The 16,803-nt window shown below is 39.0% G+C and overlaps 1 protein-coding gene across 6 annotated transcripts in view; it reads right to left on the bottom strand.

Moving 5' to 3' along the window:
- Nucleotides 1–16,295, bottom strand: part of ZC3H13 (zinc finger CCCH-type containing 13) — a 47,276-nt gene extending 30,981 nt beyond the window's left edge. For 2 of the 6 annotated variants that reach the window (XM_068675001.1, XM_068675011.1), the window contains exons 1-4: nt 15,985–16,273; nt 10,159–10,284; nt 9,608–9,717; nt 4,142–4,253 (exon numbers count right to left, since the gene is read on the bottom strand). In XM_068675001.1, the coding sequence (XP_068531102.1) occupies nt 4,142–4,253; nt 9,608–9,717; nt 10,159–10,275 (339 nt within the window). In that variant the 5' untranslated portion in view covers nt 10,276–10,284; nt 15,985–16,273. Of the gene's footprint in view, nt 1–4,141; nt 4,254–9,607; nt 9,718–10,158; nt 10,285–15,984 lie in introns of those variants that run through there. The other 4 variants (XM_068675022.1, XM_068675040.1, XM_068675031.1 and 1 more) reach the window with 4 other exon arrangements.
- Between the last annotated feature and the right edge of the window lie 508 nt (nt 16,296–16,803).

The following is a 16,803-nucleotide window of genomic DNA, read 5'->3' as shown; positions in this document are numbered from 1 at the left end:
TGGAAAAGTCTTCAATATATTCCTTTCATTGCGTTTGTTTCACTTGCAAGGCATTTCATTCCCTCTTACTATGGGTTGTGTTAGTTAATGAGTAAATATTTCATTCATATCAGACCTTCTTACAGACCTTCTTATACTTTACATTGTTTTTTTTTGCACCTCTACCTTAATAAGCCAAGAATAAAATAAGTCAAACTCCTACAGGGCAAAAGCATGTCTTTTATTTGTACTACAAGATACTGTATCTGAAAAAGACTCCATTTACTAGAATAGAAACAAACTTTTATAGTAGTATAATTATTTACTTAAAAAAAATGTTAACTGTCCTAAATGCAGATAATAATTTGGTAGACTTTGTCTACGCTGTTTTCATGTATGTGCTCAAAGTTAAACTATTAACGTGTGTTGAATAGATTATTGCAGTTTAATGTTGAATTTCAGGAGAAATGCTACTTAAGAAAAAAAAAAAACACAACTTTATGACTGATTTCTATGAGACTTTATTTAATTAAACATCTGCTTAAGTTGAAGTTCCCCACCTTGTAAGACAATCAACCCTCTGCAGCACAAGACTCAATGTCTCCTTGGATGAATTTCCCACTGTGGCCAGAAGAGTTTGGCCAAGCACTAAAGGACTTACCCAGTCTGCAAAACATGCTTCTAGCTAAAGTGTTATTTTGCCAACACTGATGAAGAGAATATAAGGCTTACGGTCTACAATTCTTACAAGGCAGAAGCTTCAGTTGCAGCCTTGTCAGCACATGTGCATGCAGCAGCAATATAAACTAATTCAGAATTCACTTTAACTCTGGAACAAGCTATTGTGCATTACAGCTCACATCTTTTGGGTAAGCACAGTACTGTTTTGCTCTACGTACAATACCTCTATAATGAAAATTACTAGCACATTGCACAAACGTACAAGAAAATGTATTCCATTTCCCTGAAATGAACAGGTATTGATTCCATTTCAGAGATGGAAGACAACGCTGACCTCTATTTCCAGTGCAGATATTCAAAAGCCACAGTGACAAAAAGCAGATATAAAACAAGTGATAGATATTCCTTACAAAAACCTTCCCTAAAGGTAAATTAAGTTCTTCCCACTGTTTCCCAAATCACACAAACCTCCCAGAAGTTGCTTTATGTAATGCTTCAAATACTCCAACGTAACTATCTCAGAATTCGGAGATAATTTCAACATGAAAATTTCCAACTAAATACAGTAACAGCAAGAACCTATCCTAGTTATTTGCAACATATTTGATACACTAACATCAGAACTGAAGTACTTCCAAACACAAACCTAAAAACACAAAAACAACTGTGTTTGCTGTACTTGTCCACGTAACACAGCATATTGTCTCTGAAAATAATAGTACAAGACATGAAGAAATAATAGAAAATATATTTTTATAAGCTGTCCATATATATGAAGTTTCTTCCTAAATATAAAATAACCAGCAAAAGCTCTGTCTCCAAACACAGAAAATCTCTTCTCTTCTACTTCCTCAACTTTTTTTTGGAACCTATTCATGTTTTTACCTCTATCTTCCAGCAATCAGGTAGAATTGTCATATATAATGTAAATAGCATTTCCCCTCAATATTTTCAAACTTGCTATTGTTTCTGCTGGGATAAAGTACGAATAAGACGCATCTAGTTTACATTCTCTCAACCATACATTATATGCATTCGCCACAACTCCTTTCTTCTCCTCTCCGCAGTCTCCTCCCCACCCTTTGCTCACTTCAAAAAGACCTTGGACTGTATTGTCTTGCATACAGGTGATCATAACCAAACAGCATTTCAAATAAAACTGGACCATTAATTCCTACAGCATAGCAGTGATAATTTTCTATTCCGTTTTTATATTACTGAGCATTTTGTTTCTGTGACTGTACTTTGAACAGATGATTTCATTGAGCTGTCCACAATAACTTATTTCTACTGTATGGTTTTGGTTACTTTAAAAATATTAATTCATATATTTTTTGTCGTAAGTACTTCCTTCACTGTGCATTACCTTGCACTCGCCAACACCATGTTTCATCTGCCATTGTACTGTTGAAAATCTTTTCCGCAGTCCCTATGGCATTCCTCTGACTTTATTTAGCTCAGTTAGTATCCTCATATCTTCTGCAAAGTTTAACATTTGGGATGTCCATCATTTTTCCATTCTTAAAAAGTAGAATCTCTTTAGATGAAGCACCATAGCATTCTCTGCAACCTCATTTTAAATTAATCTAAAATTTTCCCTTTATCTGGCTTCTAAAACTTTTGATATTATGCTTGTTATTCACCTATCTATTCCTCAAAAGCTTTGTTTCAAAGGAAGCTATTTAAGATCTTGCTTATATCAGTTTTCTTTTAACCTCTGCTCTCTGGTCAAGTTTCAATGCTAGTAGATCAGCGAAGCACAAATTTTGACTGCAGGAACAGTGCTCTTTCTTCTTTATTTAAAAAGAAAAAAAAATCACAAACAAACCACAATTACGAAACTTTTCATGAAACAAGCTACCTTGCATTATTTCAAAATGAAATTAAGACTTCTTATCCGTTTCCTCAGTTATCCCAGAAGCTTTAGTAAGAGATGAGAACGTCAATCATTAGATCTCCACCGTAAGAGTAACTAATGATGGAGCAAGATTTCTGTAAGCAGTTCAGTTACTTCAGTCTTCTGTTCTTTTGGATATCCTGGTTCTTTGCAATGCAACTCTTGATGACTGTCCCTCTTCATCTATTTGTTCCAGAATATTTTCTTTGGATATCCCATATTTTCCACAGTTGCCTCCGTGCAATTAATACAAAAACCTCAGCAGTTTCCTCAGCCTTCTGTTTTATGAGACTGAAGCAGAGCAATTTTTTCTCTGCAGTGTGCTTATCCTGTAAATAACTCTTTGGTACTTTAACAGATGCTCTAATTCTCCAGTTCCTTTTGACTCCTGTTTCCAGGTCACCTTTATTTGGGGTTTAGTTGTTTAAGAGTATTTTATTATTACATGAATAGAACACTATAAAAAGCAGCAGGGTTAACTAATCAAACCCAGAATTACATCAAAATTAAGAGTTATACCAGGAGAGAAGTTACAATAAATTTTTAATAATGGTTGGAAAAAAAAACACTTTTCCCACCAACCATGTACTTAGTAACTAAACAGTTTATTCAAACTATTAGAAAATAAAAGAAACACATTTAAGAAAAGAAAAGACTGAAATTTTACACAAATTAACAGCAACTGAAAACATGATTGGAAGGTAAGCCATTCTGTTAATTTAATGATAGCAGCTGCTGTTGATTTATTTACACCTGACAGAAAAATTCATTTTACACAGCAAGTAGAAACAGATCCAGAGGAAAAAAAAAAGAATACTGTTAATACCTGCAGAAGCAAAACTGATTTTCCACAAAAATAAAAAAAATGAAAAATTAACCATTATTCATAGGAAGTCTTAAAAAACATGATACAAGAACAAACTGATGCTGATAGCACAGGTGGCAGGATCACACTACCAACTCTGTCCCTATTTGCAACATCAGTGCAGAAGTATATAACACAATTTTAAAGTAAATTTTGATATTTGAGGGGGGTTAGGATTGCAGAAAGATGCTTATGAAGTGAGAATGATGAAAAATTAATTTGTTGCAAGATCCAAAAATGAGCAGTCGGGATGGCTAATGAATATGTGAGGAGGAAGGTGAAGTGGACCAGCACAACAATAACTGTGTTGTCTCATCAAATGCAAATTTGAGATGAACAACTGAAGTCAGGATGCACATAAACAATGGATATGAATAAATGTCAGGGGGAAAAATAATGGATGATTTGAACAATGGTCAGTATGCTTTCTTGGTAATATTGAAGAGTCTGCACTGTTATTAAATAGCTGTTCATCAGTATTTATGGCATTTTAGTCTGTAGGACTTATAAAATCTCTGAGAACCAAAAGACCAAACAGTGCTATAAAATTTCAATTACAACTATTATGACACTTCATAATGAAATATGCCACATACTATGTACAATATCATCAATTTGTTAAACATTTCAAGTATTACAAAGCACCACAATCAGGTTTCTAGGACACAGTGCCCAATTGCTACTGAGGGATTCTGGAGTTCTGCAAACTCCATTCTTACCCTAACAGGAGAGGACGATTCCTCTGTACTTCGTTTCTGTGGCTCAGCCTCAATGTCTTGACGTTTGTTCTTCATTCTTTCCCGAAGATCTCCAGTAGGCCTTTCTGGTGACCTGTATAATACAGAAACATGATATGACCAGTTCTATGGGATCATTTTTAAAGAAATACAATCTTTTAACTATTTTTGTCATTAATATAGACAGAGATCTAAACCTCCCACCAAAAGCAATAAGGATGAAAAATAAGTATTCAGTTCTAATGGGTTTAAGTACTCAAAGAAAAAACAAATGAAAACCAAAACTCTTTCAGAACATCAAGGAAGACTTGACTCTAAGAAGTAAGATTACTTGTATGTACACATGGTACTATGTCATGGCTCACTGACCACTTTAAATCAGCTTTAGCTGATCCTAGCCACAACAAATCCTCTTTTTCTGACCATCATGCAAACGTTTCACAATCATTCAGACCAAGTCTTTCCAGTTATCTTAAGCCTTATCCATGTGCTAAGCTGCACTGATTTATATACATAAAATTATTGCAGAGTCAAACTACTGTAGACTAGCAGTTAGTCACATAAAAGCACAACTCCAAATGCAGAAGTGGAGATCGTCTGCCCTAATTGTCATCCTCCCATGATCTTGGTTAAGACTGCTACATAAAGAGTGGCTGTTGCAAGGCCGTGCATCAGAAATTCACTCTTGGAGGCCTCCTTCACTTTCCATCTTGCAATAACATAACTATTTCATTATTTAATTTTAAAACTCTACTAGTCTTACAACTGTTTATCTTCTGTAAAATGTATTACTGTGACGTGGGAAGGGGAATATCCTATACTACTACAAGGTAACTTTATAATTTCATCGCCTCCTCGTATGGATTCAGAAGCTGATTTATCAACTTATTATAGATTAAATAGATTAGGTTAAATATATATATATATATATATATATATATACACACTATAGGTTAAAAGGAGAACAACTCTTGCATTTAAACAAGTTCCTAAGCAAAAGGGACATTGGAGCTGCTTCAAATGATGTTTTGGTTCAAGAAAACAAATTTTCTCTTCATATAAATCTGTCTTGAAACAAAATTTGGTACTTCTGTGATGGCTGTTAAGCTTTAATTACAGATTCTTTTGTGAAATGGTTATATGGAAGTACTGGATCTGCACCCGTCAGTTTACACTAAAGAAAGAGTTAAAAATGCTACTTTAGTTGATTAAAAGAGTTTATCTAATATTTGGATAATGTAATTTGCATTTATTTTTTTTTAAACTGAATTAGTTTCCATTTAGAAAGAGTTGTTTCTTCCATCCTTCCTGTCACATAACATATAGTAGGAAAACTTCCCAGCTTAGGCATATTAAAATATTCAAATTAACATGATTTCATTTTCAACCCGTGCACCTTTGGAACACAGTAATTTGTTTCTACTTCCTCCTTTGCAATGTTACCTGTATTTAATTCTTTAAACAATGTCACAATGTTGTGTGCCTTAGTACATAAAAAGAAAAAGACCAATGACTGCTCTCATTTTTAAATGTGTTTAATTCTTCATGAAACTGCAAATACAGGTCAGTCTAGATCAGAGGAATGGTACAAAACAGTAGCGTGCTGCTTCTTTCAGCACTAACAAGGATCAAAAAAATATCCAGCATACTAATATAAACAAGTTACCTTCCTTGCACACGTGACTATATCATCTTTAAAGTATCTGGCTTTTGTAAAGGTTGTAATTCAGTATCTTTTTTTTTTTTCCCTCCCAGCTTAGAAACAGAATTCCATTGTATGACAAAAATTCTCTGAGGCGTTCCAAACCATCAGCTACCTCCACATGTAGACCAGCTTTCAATATTAAAGTGGCAATTCAAAGCTTAAATTTTTAAATAGTATTTCAGGTATGGCACAAAGGATCCAGATTTGTGAAACTGAAAATCAATTTCAAAGGCAAGGAGATTACAGATGGAGTACTTGTAATTATTATTCCTCAAGAAGAGCAATTCTCAGGAAAACTTGGTAGCTGAAGGAGAAAGCAAGAGAACTTACAATATAGCCCACACATTTTCTAGACAGACATATAATACTGTGATATTTATTGAAGTTGTATGCTGGAGTGGAAAAAATAATGCAAACCATATCACCTTCAATTAACACCCTTTTCCAGTGTGGAAGGGAAGGAAGAAAAAACTTAGTTTATTAAAACAGTATTTAAATCTGCTTTAAGATTATGAAAGTCATCAAGAAATCACAGGAATGAAAAAAGCTACAGCTTCAGAGTCGTGTTGTGCTCTTGGGTTTGTTTGTTTTGGTTTTGTCTTTTTTGCTTGTTTTGTTTTTGTTTTGTTTTACAGCTTTGGGAGAAGACTGGAGCAAAGTCAAGGTAACCATCCAGTCGTTCCACACTGCCCTCCTTCCCCCCAAGTATTATAGCATAAAAGCCAAAAATATCAACCATTTGCCAAATTTTCAATCTCATGTTATTGAGGAAATAATTACTCAGGAAGCTGTGACTCTTTTTCAGATGCTTTGGCTTATGCACAGAAAAACAAGCTGGTCTACTAACGAGTTTTCCCTTCAGGTGCACCACAATTTTTGTTTTTATAAATGGCCTACTGACGCACTTGCTTTTTTCTTCCCTTCCAAAAGGGGCTTTTGTTTATTCCAGGTAATGCATGCTGCTGAATTTCACCCCCCCCAAAATACATGATTTTAATTCTACAGTTTAAGACTGTAAGTTTACATCATAACTGATAGAACCTTCTGCACAAAAGGCTGCACGGTGTTATCACTGTACAATGAAAGAAGAAAACTAAATGAAAAATAACTTTAATGAATTAACATTTTGGGAGGGGCCCATATTTTAAGCAAGGCCAAAACCGCTGAATTTCACCATTTCCAATTTTAAGCAGTGCAGTGATGTGATTTTAAACAGCGTTACTTCCTGCTGCAGCTCAGTTCTCCAGGAGAAATGCCCATTTGAACAGCACCTCCATCTGCTTCTGTACCTATCTCCCAACGCTGGGAGATGTCTGCTAGCAGCAGGCACACATTACAGTACACCCAGCAGAGAATTTGTGTGTGTGTGCACGTGGGTGTGTACGGCCAGATTGGCATTTCATGTATATAATAACTCAGTGCTCATGAGACACTGTCCTGGTTTCAGTTTCCTGTGCAACAGTGTTTGTTCTTTTTAAGATTCATACGTTTTTACCTCCTACTGTTGCTTGTTTATTTTTTAAACCCTGTGTAAGGATGCAGAATTAAGAGGTTCAGGAAAGAGACAGGTACTACAATGGCACAGATCCTGACAACAATATAAGACGGATGGGATAGCTGCCAATCCACAGGCAGAGCAAAATTCCTCGCAGGACAGCATGTTTACACACAGCTCTTCCTTTATTAGCTGCTGCTTCTTTCAGATGCCTGGAAGGGCAGGTCTAGTACTGGGTTCTTAATATGCTTATCAGCAAAGCTTTACATGCAAAAACTTGCTAGTTGTTTTAAATAGAAGGATGAAAACTCCTGATGTGAGAAGCAGCATTAATGCTGAAACACACACACTACCTTTAAAAGGCTTTTTTCACATTTTAGAGTCAAATTTTCCTATTGTCTGGTGATGATTTGAACCAAGGGAAGAATTATGGTCAGAAAAACCATTAACAATGAGACTTTATTCAGACAGGTATGAAATAGGAGGAGCAAGGAAGGGATAATGGTGTGCCGTGTCCTACCAAACTGCCTGCAAAGCAGACAAAAGACTGCCAGCAGTGAACGCTGAACACACGTGTGGCCACACCGCCAGCACGTCCCAGACATGTGAATAGGAATACTGCTTAAACTGAACTGGTGTGGAATCAGAATTAGCTTGACCTGCACAAAGCCAATAAAATTACATTTAGAATACCTGGATACATTTGTAAAATGTTGTTGAATAGCATAAAAACTTCTATTATGCAAGTAAAACAGCTTTTTCTGTGCCTAGCCAAGAGCTCTCAGTAGAATCCTCTGAAGACAAGTGTGCTTTTTTCATTTGTCTGTTTTGGTAGGAGGGCTTGCCCCCCTGCCCCTTGTTTTTTATTTTTTCCTTTATGAACATCTTTATTAAAATGTTGAACATGTCAGCCAAATGAGCAGCAAGACCCATCCTTTGACTTTTTTAGTACATTCCTAATAGGGAGAAAAAGTTAGTAGTAAGTAAATCAGCGTTGTTCTTAAGTGTTAGTGGTGACAGTGCGGCAGTAACAAGGCTTTAGTCATTAAAAGAAATGTGACTTCTCTTCAAATGACCAAGCAGAACCACAAACTGTGCGTTCCAAACTCTGAAAGCAAGGAGAAAGCAGCATGCTACATTTAAGGTTTTTAATTTAATCTCTACCAATAAATCACTGGTTTTTTTGCCCCCATTTGGAACATTCAGCAGAGAGCAGAGTAAGATCTTCCACACAGTGAAATAAACATCAAGCTTAGTGATGTATTTCGTATCCCAGAGGCTGCCACGTTAGAAGATCAAACAAGCAAAGTCAAGATCATCCTGAGAGTATGGCACAAGAGCAGGAAAGAACATCAAGCCAACCTTCCTGTTTGACCTTCACCAAGTTGCTTTACGTTTTGATGCTTCAGTGCACCCGTCTGTAATCTAAAGGTAACACTGACATCACTGTAGCTCAGGAAACAGCACAGTTTTTGCATGGTTACCCTTTCTATGAAGTCTTCATTCTCTACAAATGACTATGTTTTTTTTTTTTTTTTGTCCTTTATAAAATTAATAGTACAAACTTACTGCTACATTTAGTTTCAGTTGACAAGCACGGTGTTACACCATACAGAGGACAGTGGGAAAAAACGCATTTTAAAATGAGAGTAATGTGGGAGTAACAGTAAAAATTCTGTTTTCTGAAAAAAAGTAGTAACTTTTAGCATCTCTTCTTTTGATATAGGATATTTAGCCTACAGCTAACGAAGTTACAACACTGTGTTTTGAAGAGAAGTGTTTTCTCACAGCTAGAAAGGTTATACACCGTAATCAAACAGTACAGTGAAGGCAGAAGGGCTACAAATACGCAATTATTGCTGTAAGTAGTTACAAAACAGTATTTTAGTAAAGGACAGAAAGGTGTATCAGAAGCTGCAGTGACACTACACATATAAAAAATAATTTTTTATGATTCTTGATTTCCCTATTTCAAGCAATGTAAGGAATTAATCTGCATCCAGTGGTCTTTTTAAAGTTACATACACACAAAAATCCTGGGAAAACCCACTGCAGGTTGCCAAATCAACTGTTTTGAGCAGCTTCGCAATACAAGTGGTTATTGATAAAACACACCATTAGGCACACCACAGCATTTCATTATTAAAAAAACAAAACAAAAACAAAAAACACAAAAGAACAGAAGACATAGTTGCAAAAGCTATTTTCCTACAGCATGTGAAGAATTCAAAGTGAGTTCTTGATTTACCTTCTATAACTGCTGCTATAGCCTTTACCTCGTGGTGAAGGGCCATGTACGAATCTACATGTGTTCCCATAGAGGCAGTTGCCAGTCTTCAGCCAGTTACGGCACTGTGTCTAAGAGACAGACATCACTGGGTGAATTTCACACTCATTTCTGGAAATACCATCGGTGTGAGTGTGGCAGAACAAACAAATGACTCCACATTAACTCCCATTTATCTCTACTTTCTGTCCACCAGTAATATAACTCAAAAAAAAAAAAAAAAAGATCAACAACGAGAATCAGGTCTGGCAGAGAAAAAATTAGGTTGGTGGAAACAGTATTAAAATGTACAGTACTACTGCTCCTGTCCAGAAGCTGGGACAACACACGTTATTTGAAAACTCTAGCATTAGTATTTTGAACATCCATGAGTTAAGGAGTTCTTTTCACCTTTACTAACACCTGTGACATCTGAGTATTTGGCACTTGTGAGCTACGCTTTCCCACCATCTAAATCCTGGAAAAGAAGATGCTGGGGTGGGGAGGAAAAGAAGAATGCTTTCACAACTCACCTCTGCAGTACTTCCAGTGCTGGGTCCAAGCCTTTCAAACACACTGGGTCTTCGGGATGTGCTATCGGATATGGTCTTGGTATTTTCCACTGTGACCTTCCTTCTAATTTTTGACATTTTGTACTACTTCAACCAAAAAAAAAAAGCAAAACTGTAAAATCCTTCAGTCTGGGGCTATTGACACTGAACTCACATGAATAAAATAGTATGATACACGTTGCAAGAGTTGCTGCAGAGGTGATGAAGAAAGAAACAGAAGTCATAAATGAGTGAAATGTATTTAATTACAAGGAATGTCTCTGATTCAAACTACTCAGCAGAACACCAGTAATGATCATTTTTCACTTTATTTTATGACCTGCTTTGGATTCTTCAGCTTCCCTTTGGGAAAAATCATATAATGTTATTCGTTTAGGTAGCAAACAATACACAGTGCAGATGCTTTCCTTGATCATGTATTTTTCTGCATCAATTCAAGTGACTTCAAGTGAAAAGAACTTTTAACATCACTTCACCGACCTCTCTGAAAGATTCCAGCTACTGAAAATGGCTCCCATTTTCAGAATGGTGTTTGAAAATGAGAGTTCCTTTTTTTTTTTTTTCTCCTTAGTTATGCATGACAGCCTATTGAAAACCACCTTGACATCATCCACACTCTTTACTTCTTACTGATTTATATCACTCAACTATTTGGAACTAGCCAAGTATATTAAAAAAAAAAGTAGTAATACAACTATTAGGCTTCCCAAGAAGTAACTATGTTTAATTAAAAAAAAAAAAAAAAGCAGATTTTGAAGCAAATACAGCACACATTTGACAAATAAGAAGTCACAATTTATCATTTATCTTACCTGAGAAAACAAAAAAAAGGAGTTATTGAAAACAGGAAGAAAACAATCTAAAAATAAAGCATGATACTGGGCAATAGAGACGGGTTATTGAAAAAGGAGACGATGGGCTCCAGGATCTATTGTGCATTCTTTAAGTGTTATCAACTTGCACGGAAACAACACAAATTTGGGAAAGTCTGCCAGTTGCAGGACAATTTACATGCAGCTCAAGAAGCCACCTCTTTGTTATACAGCCAAACGCTACCACTCTGGAGCTCATTAGTCAACGTAACATGATTAGCCCAACACCAACCTGCTGCCCTTCTGCTCTCTTCTGCCCCATCCTCGTGTTACTGCGCTCAGTGCACACGCACTGCAGCTGATTTCTTACACCCAAACAAGAGCCGCAAATGGCAAAAAGCTCGTCCATACAGTCAGAATACATTTTTAAACTAGCCCCCACCACACTGGGTTAGTACCAAATGCCACTCATCTGACCAGCAGCACACTCCCATAGCATTGACTGTAAGCTTCCATTCTACAGTAAAAAAGTAATAATAAGGTATAAACGTGTACAACTGCATACAAAATGTAGCACTGCTGTAACTTACATTTTACGCTTCAAAGTTTGGTAATACCTGCTTATTTTCCTTGTAGCTTGGTGAAATTTCTGAATCCTACTGTTACTTCAGTGGTGAGACCTCCCTAGAAGCTGACATCCGTGCACTTTCTACAAACAAAACTGGGCTGAAGCTCTTGCTAAGTACTTTACCTCATTTTATAGACAACAAAAGAAAGCTTATAATATGTATTTGTGAGATTTCTCAGCTCTAGTGACTACTTCTAAGCCTTGGATTATCTGAAGAATCACCCGGGTAGGGTTGACATAACCTAGACCTTAACCAAGATGCTCAGAGGGCAAAAAGTTAACCATGTGGTGTGTACCAGACATTAAAAACAATGGTTAACATTCATTAGTGCTCTTGAGGATGGAAGCAGACAGTGAAACAGGAGAATTTGCCAGTAGAAGGAAATTATTTGGGTTAGTAAAAACTGTGGAGATTTCCAGAGAGATCTAATTGAGTTAGGAAATCGAGTAATACAACAGCAGATGAAATGCAAATAAATATAATGTAATGCACACAAGAAGAAATGATTTTATCTAAATACTTGATGAGTTCAAATTAGTCCAGTCTTCCGAGAAAAACAATTAGGAGTCATTGTGGACAGCTCAATGTGCAGCAGTAGTTATAAAGTCTGACAGGATAAACCATTAAAGTTAGAAAGCAAAACAATACCACAACTAATCTAGCTGAGCACCCTTCCGTTTCAGGATTGATCCCCGCTGTATTTTAGCAAAAAACCCGCTGAATTTGTCAAGTTCCATGCAGCTACACCCTTCGGAGGATACAAAAATATACTGACATATGCAGAAGCATTTTTATTATAGGCGATCACATACCAAATACTGAATTTGGTTTAAACGGTTACAGTAAAAAGAGCCATATCTGAAACAAAAAAAGGTTAGAAGAACGGCACTGGCAATGGCAGAGGGGGAGGGGGGATTCAACACATGAAAGACAGATAAAATGGGTGCACCTAATACATAAGTACAGCACAGTGACGTGACAGCAGTATACAGATGTGAAAAATTTACAAACGTTTGGCCTCCTAACTTGAAGGTCCTTTCATTTCCATGAAAAACAGAGGCAAAAGATATATACAGATATTTTAAAATGTCGCCCTTTACCCAGTAACTAGTACCTTCTTGGAATTCACCTCAATAGGAAATTATGATGATGACTAGGCTTAAAAGGGTCATTATAAACACGGAGAGGATTAAGAGGGCAATATAATAACTGAACAGATTATTTCATTCCAACTGCCAGCTTCCCTGTATTTGGCCTGATAACTACTTCCAAGGAAATCAAGAGAACACCATCCAACCCTGAATCTTCTAAGGTTAGGGAGAAAAAAAAAAAGGGGGGGAAAGATGCTTTTAAATAAAATAAAAACTTGGAATGTGAAAATAAAAACCAGGTAACATTCTGTCAGTCCTTAGTTCCCTCCCATACCCACTAGTTTGCTATTAAAAACAGACAGTTTGTTAACAGAAGATATATTTCATGAGAAACTATTTCAAGCAAACCAAAACAGCATGCTGGGACTGGACAGCTCGTTACTTTCTGTAAGCACAGGTTATCACACAAGGGCCTCACTCCTGCCACCAGAACCACACGATGAGATTTCACTTGGAGGAGAACAGACCTGTTCTGCAGGCTGCAGGATCAGAGCCCAGGCATGTTATCCAGAGACAAATCAAGGAATATTCACACGCTGCACACACACATCGCATCTCAGAGGCTGTATCTGCATATGCAGGCACTCCCATTCGCATTCTCCCAAAGACCAAGCAAGTCAGATAAACAGAGACTATAAGAACAATGCTGCGTTTGAGATTTTAGATGAAAAGTGGTGGTTTTGTATTACTGGCAAGCATAGAAATGCTCCCCTTGCTTATAGAAAGCATAGTGAGGGGGAAAGGACCAGAAAAATTTAAGTGAAATATTTCACTTCCAAATTTTTCAGGTGGCAAGTTAACGGATAAACAATTACAATTCAACACCCATAAATAAATAAAAAAAAAGGTAACTCGCTCAGTTCTTCCCCGTTTTCATCTTACACTGCTTTACCCTTCTTGACCACGATCCTGCTATTCCTCCCACACCAATGGCTCCTTTCCATCCAACTCCTGTTCCCGAACTACCATCGCCTTACCAAACACTCACGTGGATCAGACAACACCAAGCATCAGTGCGGACTGGGCCTCAAGCAGTCAGGTTTCCCGTTCAATATTTCAAATACTTACAACAATGATTATTTTTTTTTCCAAGTAAAACTTATGATTTTCTCTATTTCAGGTACACAGCACCGCATTGCTAAATCTACTTAGGGTTTCTGAAGTATCTTCAACTTCTGGAACAGCTTCCTTCTACTAACAAATACGCTAGGTCCCGTAATAGGAAGGGTAAGACACCATGGAAATCAACTTTATACTAATAAATCAAATTCTTGAGCTATGATTTTAACTGTAGAAACTATACAGCGTTATTACTTTCCCATACATGAATAACATCTGCAGGAATAAATCTCATAAATCAGAAGTACTTTAACACTGTGATAACTTGTTTAATGATAGATAAACCTATGTTATTCTTTAATGCAGGAACTTTGTCTCCCACTGTGGCAATCTGTTAAGGACACTATCTATACTACAATTTGAAGTGAAATATACCTCAGGGGGTTACTTTATGAATAAATCCTAAATGTGGATAGATTTGAGTATACCTACAGGCACTGACCAAGGAACTGAAATCAATGAGATGTGTTATGATTGACACAATATTTGTAGAAATTCTGCGTGTTTGTTATCAGTACTGCTACATTTTGGGGTCAAGCATGCTTGACGTTTTTCTTCAATAGAAGTATGATATTAGATAAGCCACAATCAAGTGAAACACATCTGAAAAATCTGCTTTTTTCCCCAAAAAGAACTAATCCAGTCCTCTGCAAAAAACAATCCTGCTTCTACAAGTAGACTAGTAGCTAAGACATAACAAAATTCAACAAAAGCAAAGTTCACAAAACTCTGTAAAGAGATGAAATCTCTTTAAGAAGTCCAAAACATGACTGGCAAGTATGCATGCATACATGTACACCACACACAAACTAAGTATTATGTCAAATATCCTACCTGTAAAATGACAAATAATATTCCATTTAAAGTAACAATCAAATTTTAAAAATTAAAATCTAATACAACTTCAGACACAACCCGATTAAAACTCTAGGATAAACTAAATTACTGATAACCGCTGATGACTAAATAACAGCTTGGAAAGAGGAAAAGGGGCAGAACTCCCCTTTCTTTTTCCCAAATGAAGAGATTTTGAGCTGAAAGGGTTTTGCTTCTAATTACAAGGCTAACACTTCTGTGACATGATGCTAATCAAACAGTGATACCTGAAGGAGCTCCACTGTTCCACTACCTAAAAATAGTGTTAAAAATAGTAAAATGTGTAGTTATCCAACTTCAAAAAAAACAAAACACCTTAAATACTAGCTGTACTTTTACAGGATGTCAGTCTAGCGATCTTCAACCCACACAGAGAAGTCTGCTTGACAGAAGACTCAAAATTATTCCGAGCTTACTTTCACAGCCCCACGCTGCCAACCCATCGCCCTGCTAACTTGAAGCCACCCCCCTAATTTTAACACACGGCTTTTCTCCGTTGGCAAGGATGAGGAACTGCCAATTATGTTTCCACCTGCATAAAACCACGGTTGGCATCCGACAGGTAACAAAAATAAAAGAACCAGGGCCTAGGATGATAGATAGAAGAAGGTCTGCAGTGTTTCGTGCCTTGCCCTCGTGCTCAAAGATGATGTTTTAGCAGGGTAAGAGACAGCTTGGGGCAGATCCAAGCTGGATTAGCCCTGAAAGGTTGGAGATGTTATCTGCGAACCGGACAGCCACGTTACGGTGCTGGGGCAGTGGGACACCCTAAGGAGCAGGGCTGGTTCCTGAGGGCTCAGCCACCCGCTAAGCCACCCCTGCAGCCCGCAGACAGGCCCTGACGGCGGGATGAGCCCTCCTGCCGAGGGGCACGGCGCTGAACCCTTACAAAAAGGGCCCTGCGAGGCTGCCGGGCCCTGCCTGCTCCTGCTGCCCCCCCCCCCCCCCCCACAGCGAGGCGACGAGGCCCCGGGCGGGGTCGCGCCCTCGCCGAGGAAATGGCGACCCTGCCGCTTCTTCAGGAAAAGCGGGAGGAGGAGGAGGAGGCCGAAAACAAACCATAAACGCGAAAATTTAATTAAAATAAATAAATAAATAAATAAATAACCACACTCAACAGCCGAGCAGGCGGGAGGCTCAACGCCACCCCCCCCCTCACCTCACCCCGTCCCCGTCCCCTCCCGGCCCGGCCGCCCTCACCTGCTCCTTCCGCTGCCTCCCCGCTCCCCGCCGCCTCCTCCGCCGCCGCCCGGGGCGGAGAGGGTGGGAGGGGGCGAGGGGGGAGTCCGTCCTCCCGGGCCTGAGCGCGGAGCGACACGGAGAGGAAGGCGGGGAGCGCCAGCCGCTCCCGCAGCCCCACGGCGCCCGCCGCCGCCGCCACCACCGCCCGGCCGCCCTGCCTCAGGGCCGCGGGGAAAGCGGCACGGCCCGGCCCGGCACGGCCCGGCTGGGATCGGCACGGCTCGGCTCGGCTCCGCTCGGCCCTCCCCTCCCGGCGGCCCCTGCGCCGTGATGGCGGCAGCAGCGGGGGAGGAAAGGGGGAGGCGGCGCCGCCATGTTGGGGAGGGAGGGAGAGTTCCGGTGCTCTGCCTCCCGCCTCGCCCCTGTGGGGGTCTGGCCGCGGTGAGGTGCTGCTCGCTGCCCCCAAGCAGGGTGGGATCCTCTCCCAGCCCTCTGGGCTTGCATAAAGTTATGGTCCTGCACGCCAGCAGTTAGTTGGATTTGTCTTCTCTGCACACTTCACAGAATCACAGAATTTCTAGGTTGGAAGAGACCTCAAGACACTTGAAGCCTGTCTTGGGATTGTTATTGCATTCGTATGGGTATCCCCACGGTACAGGACAGAACCATTAGGGTTGGAAAAGCCCTCCGAGATCACCTGGTCCAACCATCCCCCTACCACCAGTGTCACCCACCAAACCATGTCCCCAAGCACCACGTCCAACCTCTCCTTGAACACCCCCAGGGACGGTGACTCCACCACCTCCTTGGGCAACCCGTCCCAGTGCCTGACTGCTC

This window comes from Anas acuta, chromosome 1 (genome assembly GCF_963932015.1).
Source record: "Anas acuta chromosome 1, bAnaAcu1.1, whole genome shotgun sequence".
In the NCBI taxonomy this organism is placed as follows: Eukaryota; Metazoa; Chordata; class Aves; order Anseriformes; family Anatidae; genus Anas; species Anas acuta.
Note: the sequence above shows the minus strand (reverse complement) of the source record. Positions and strands in the feature narration are given on the sequence as shown.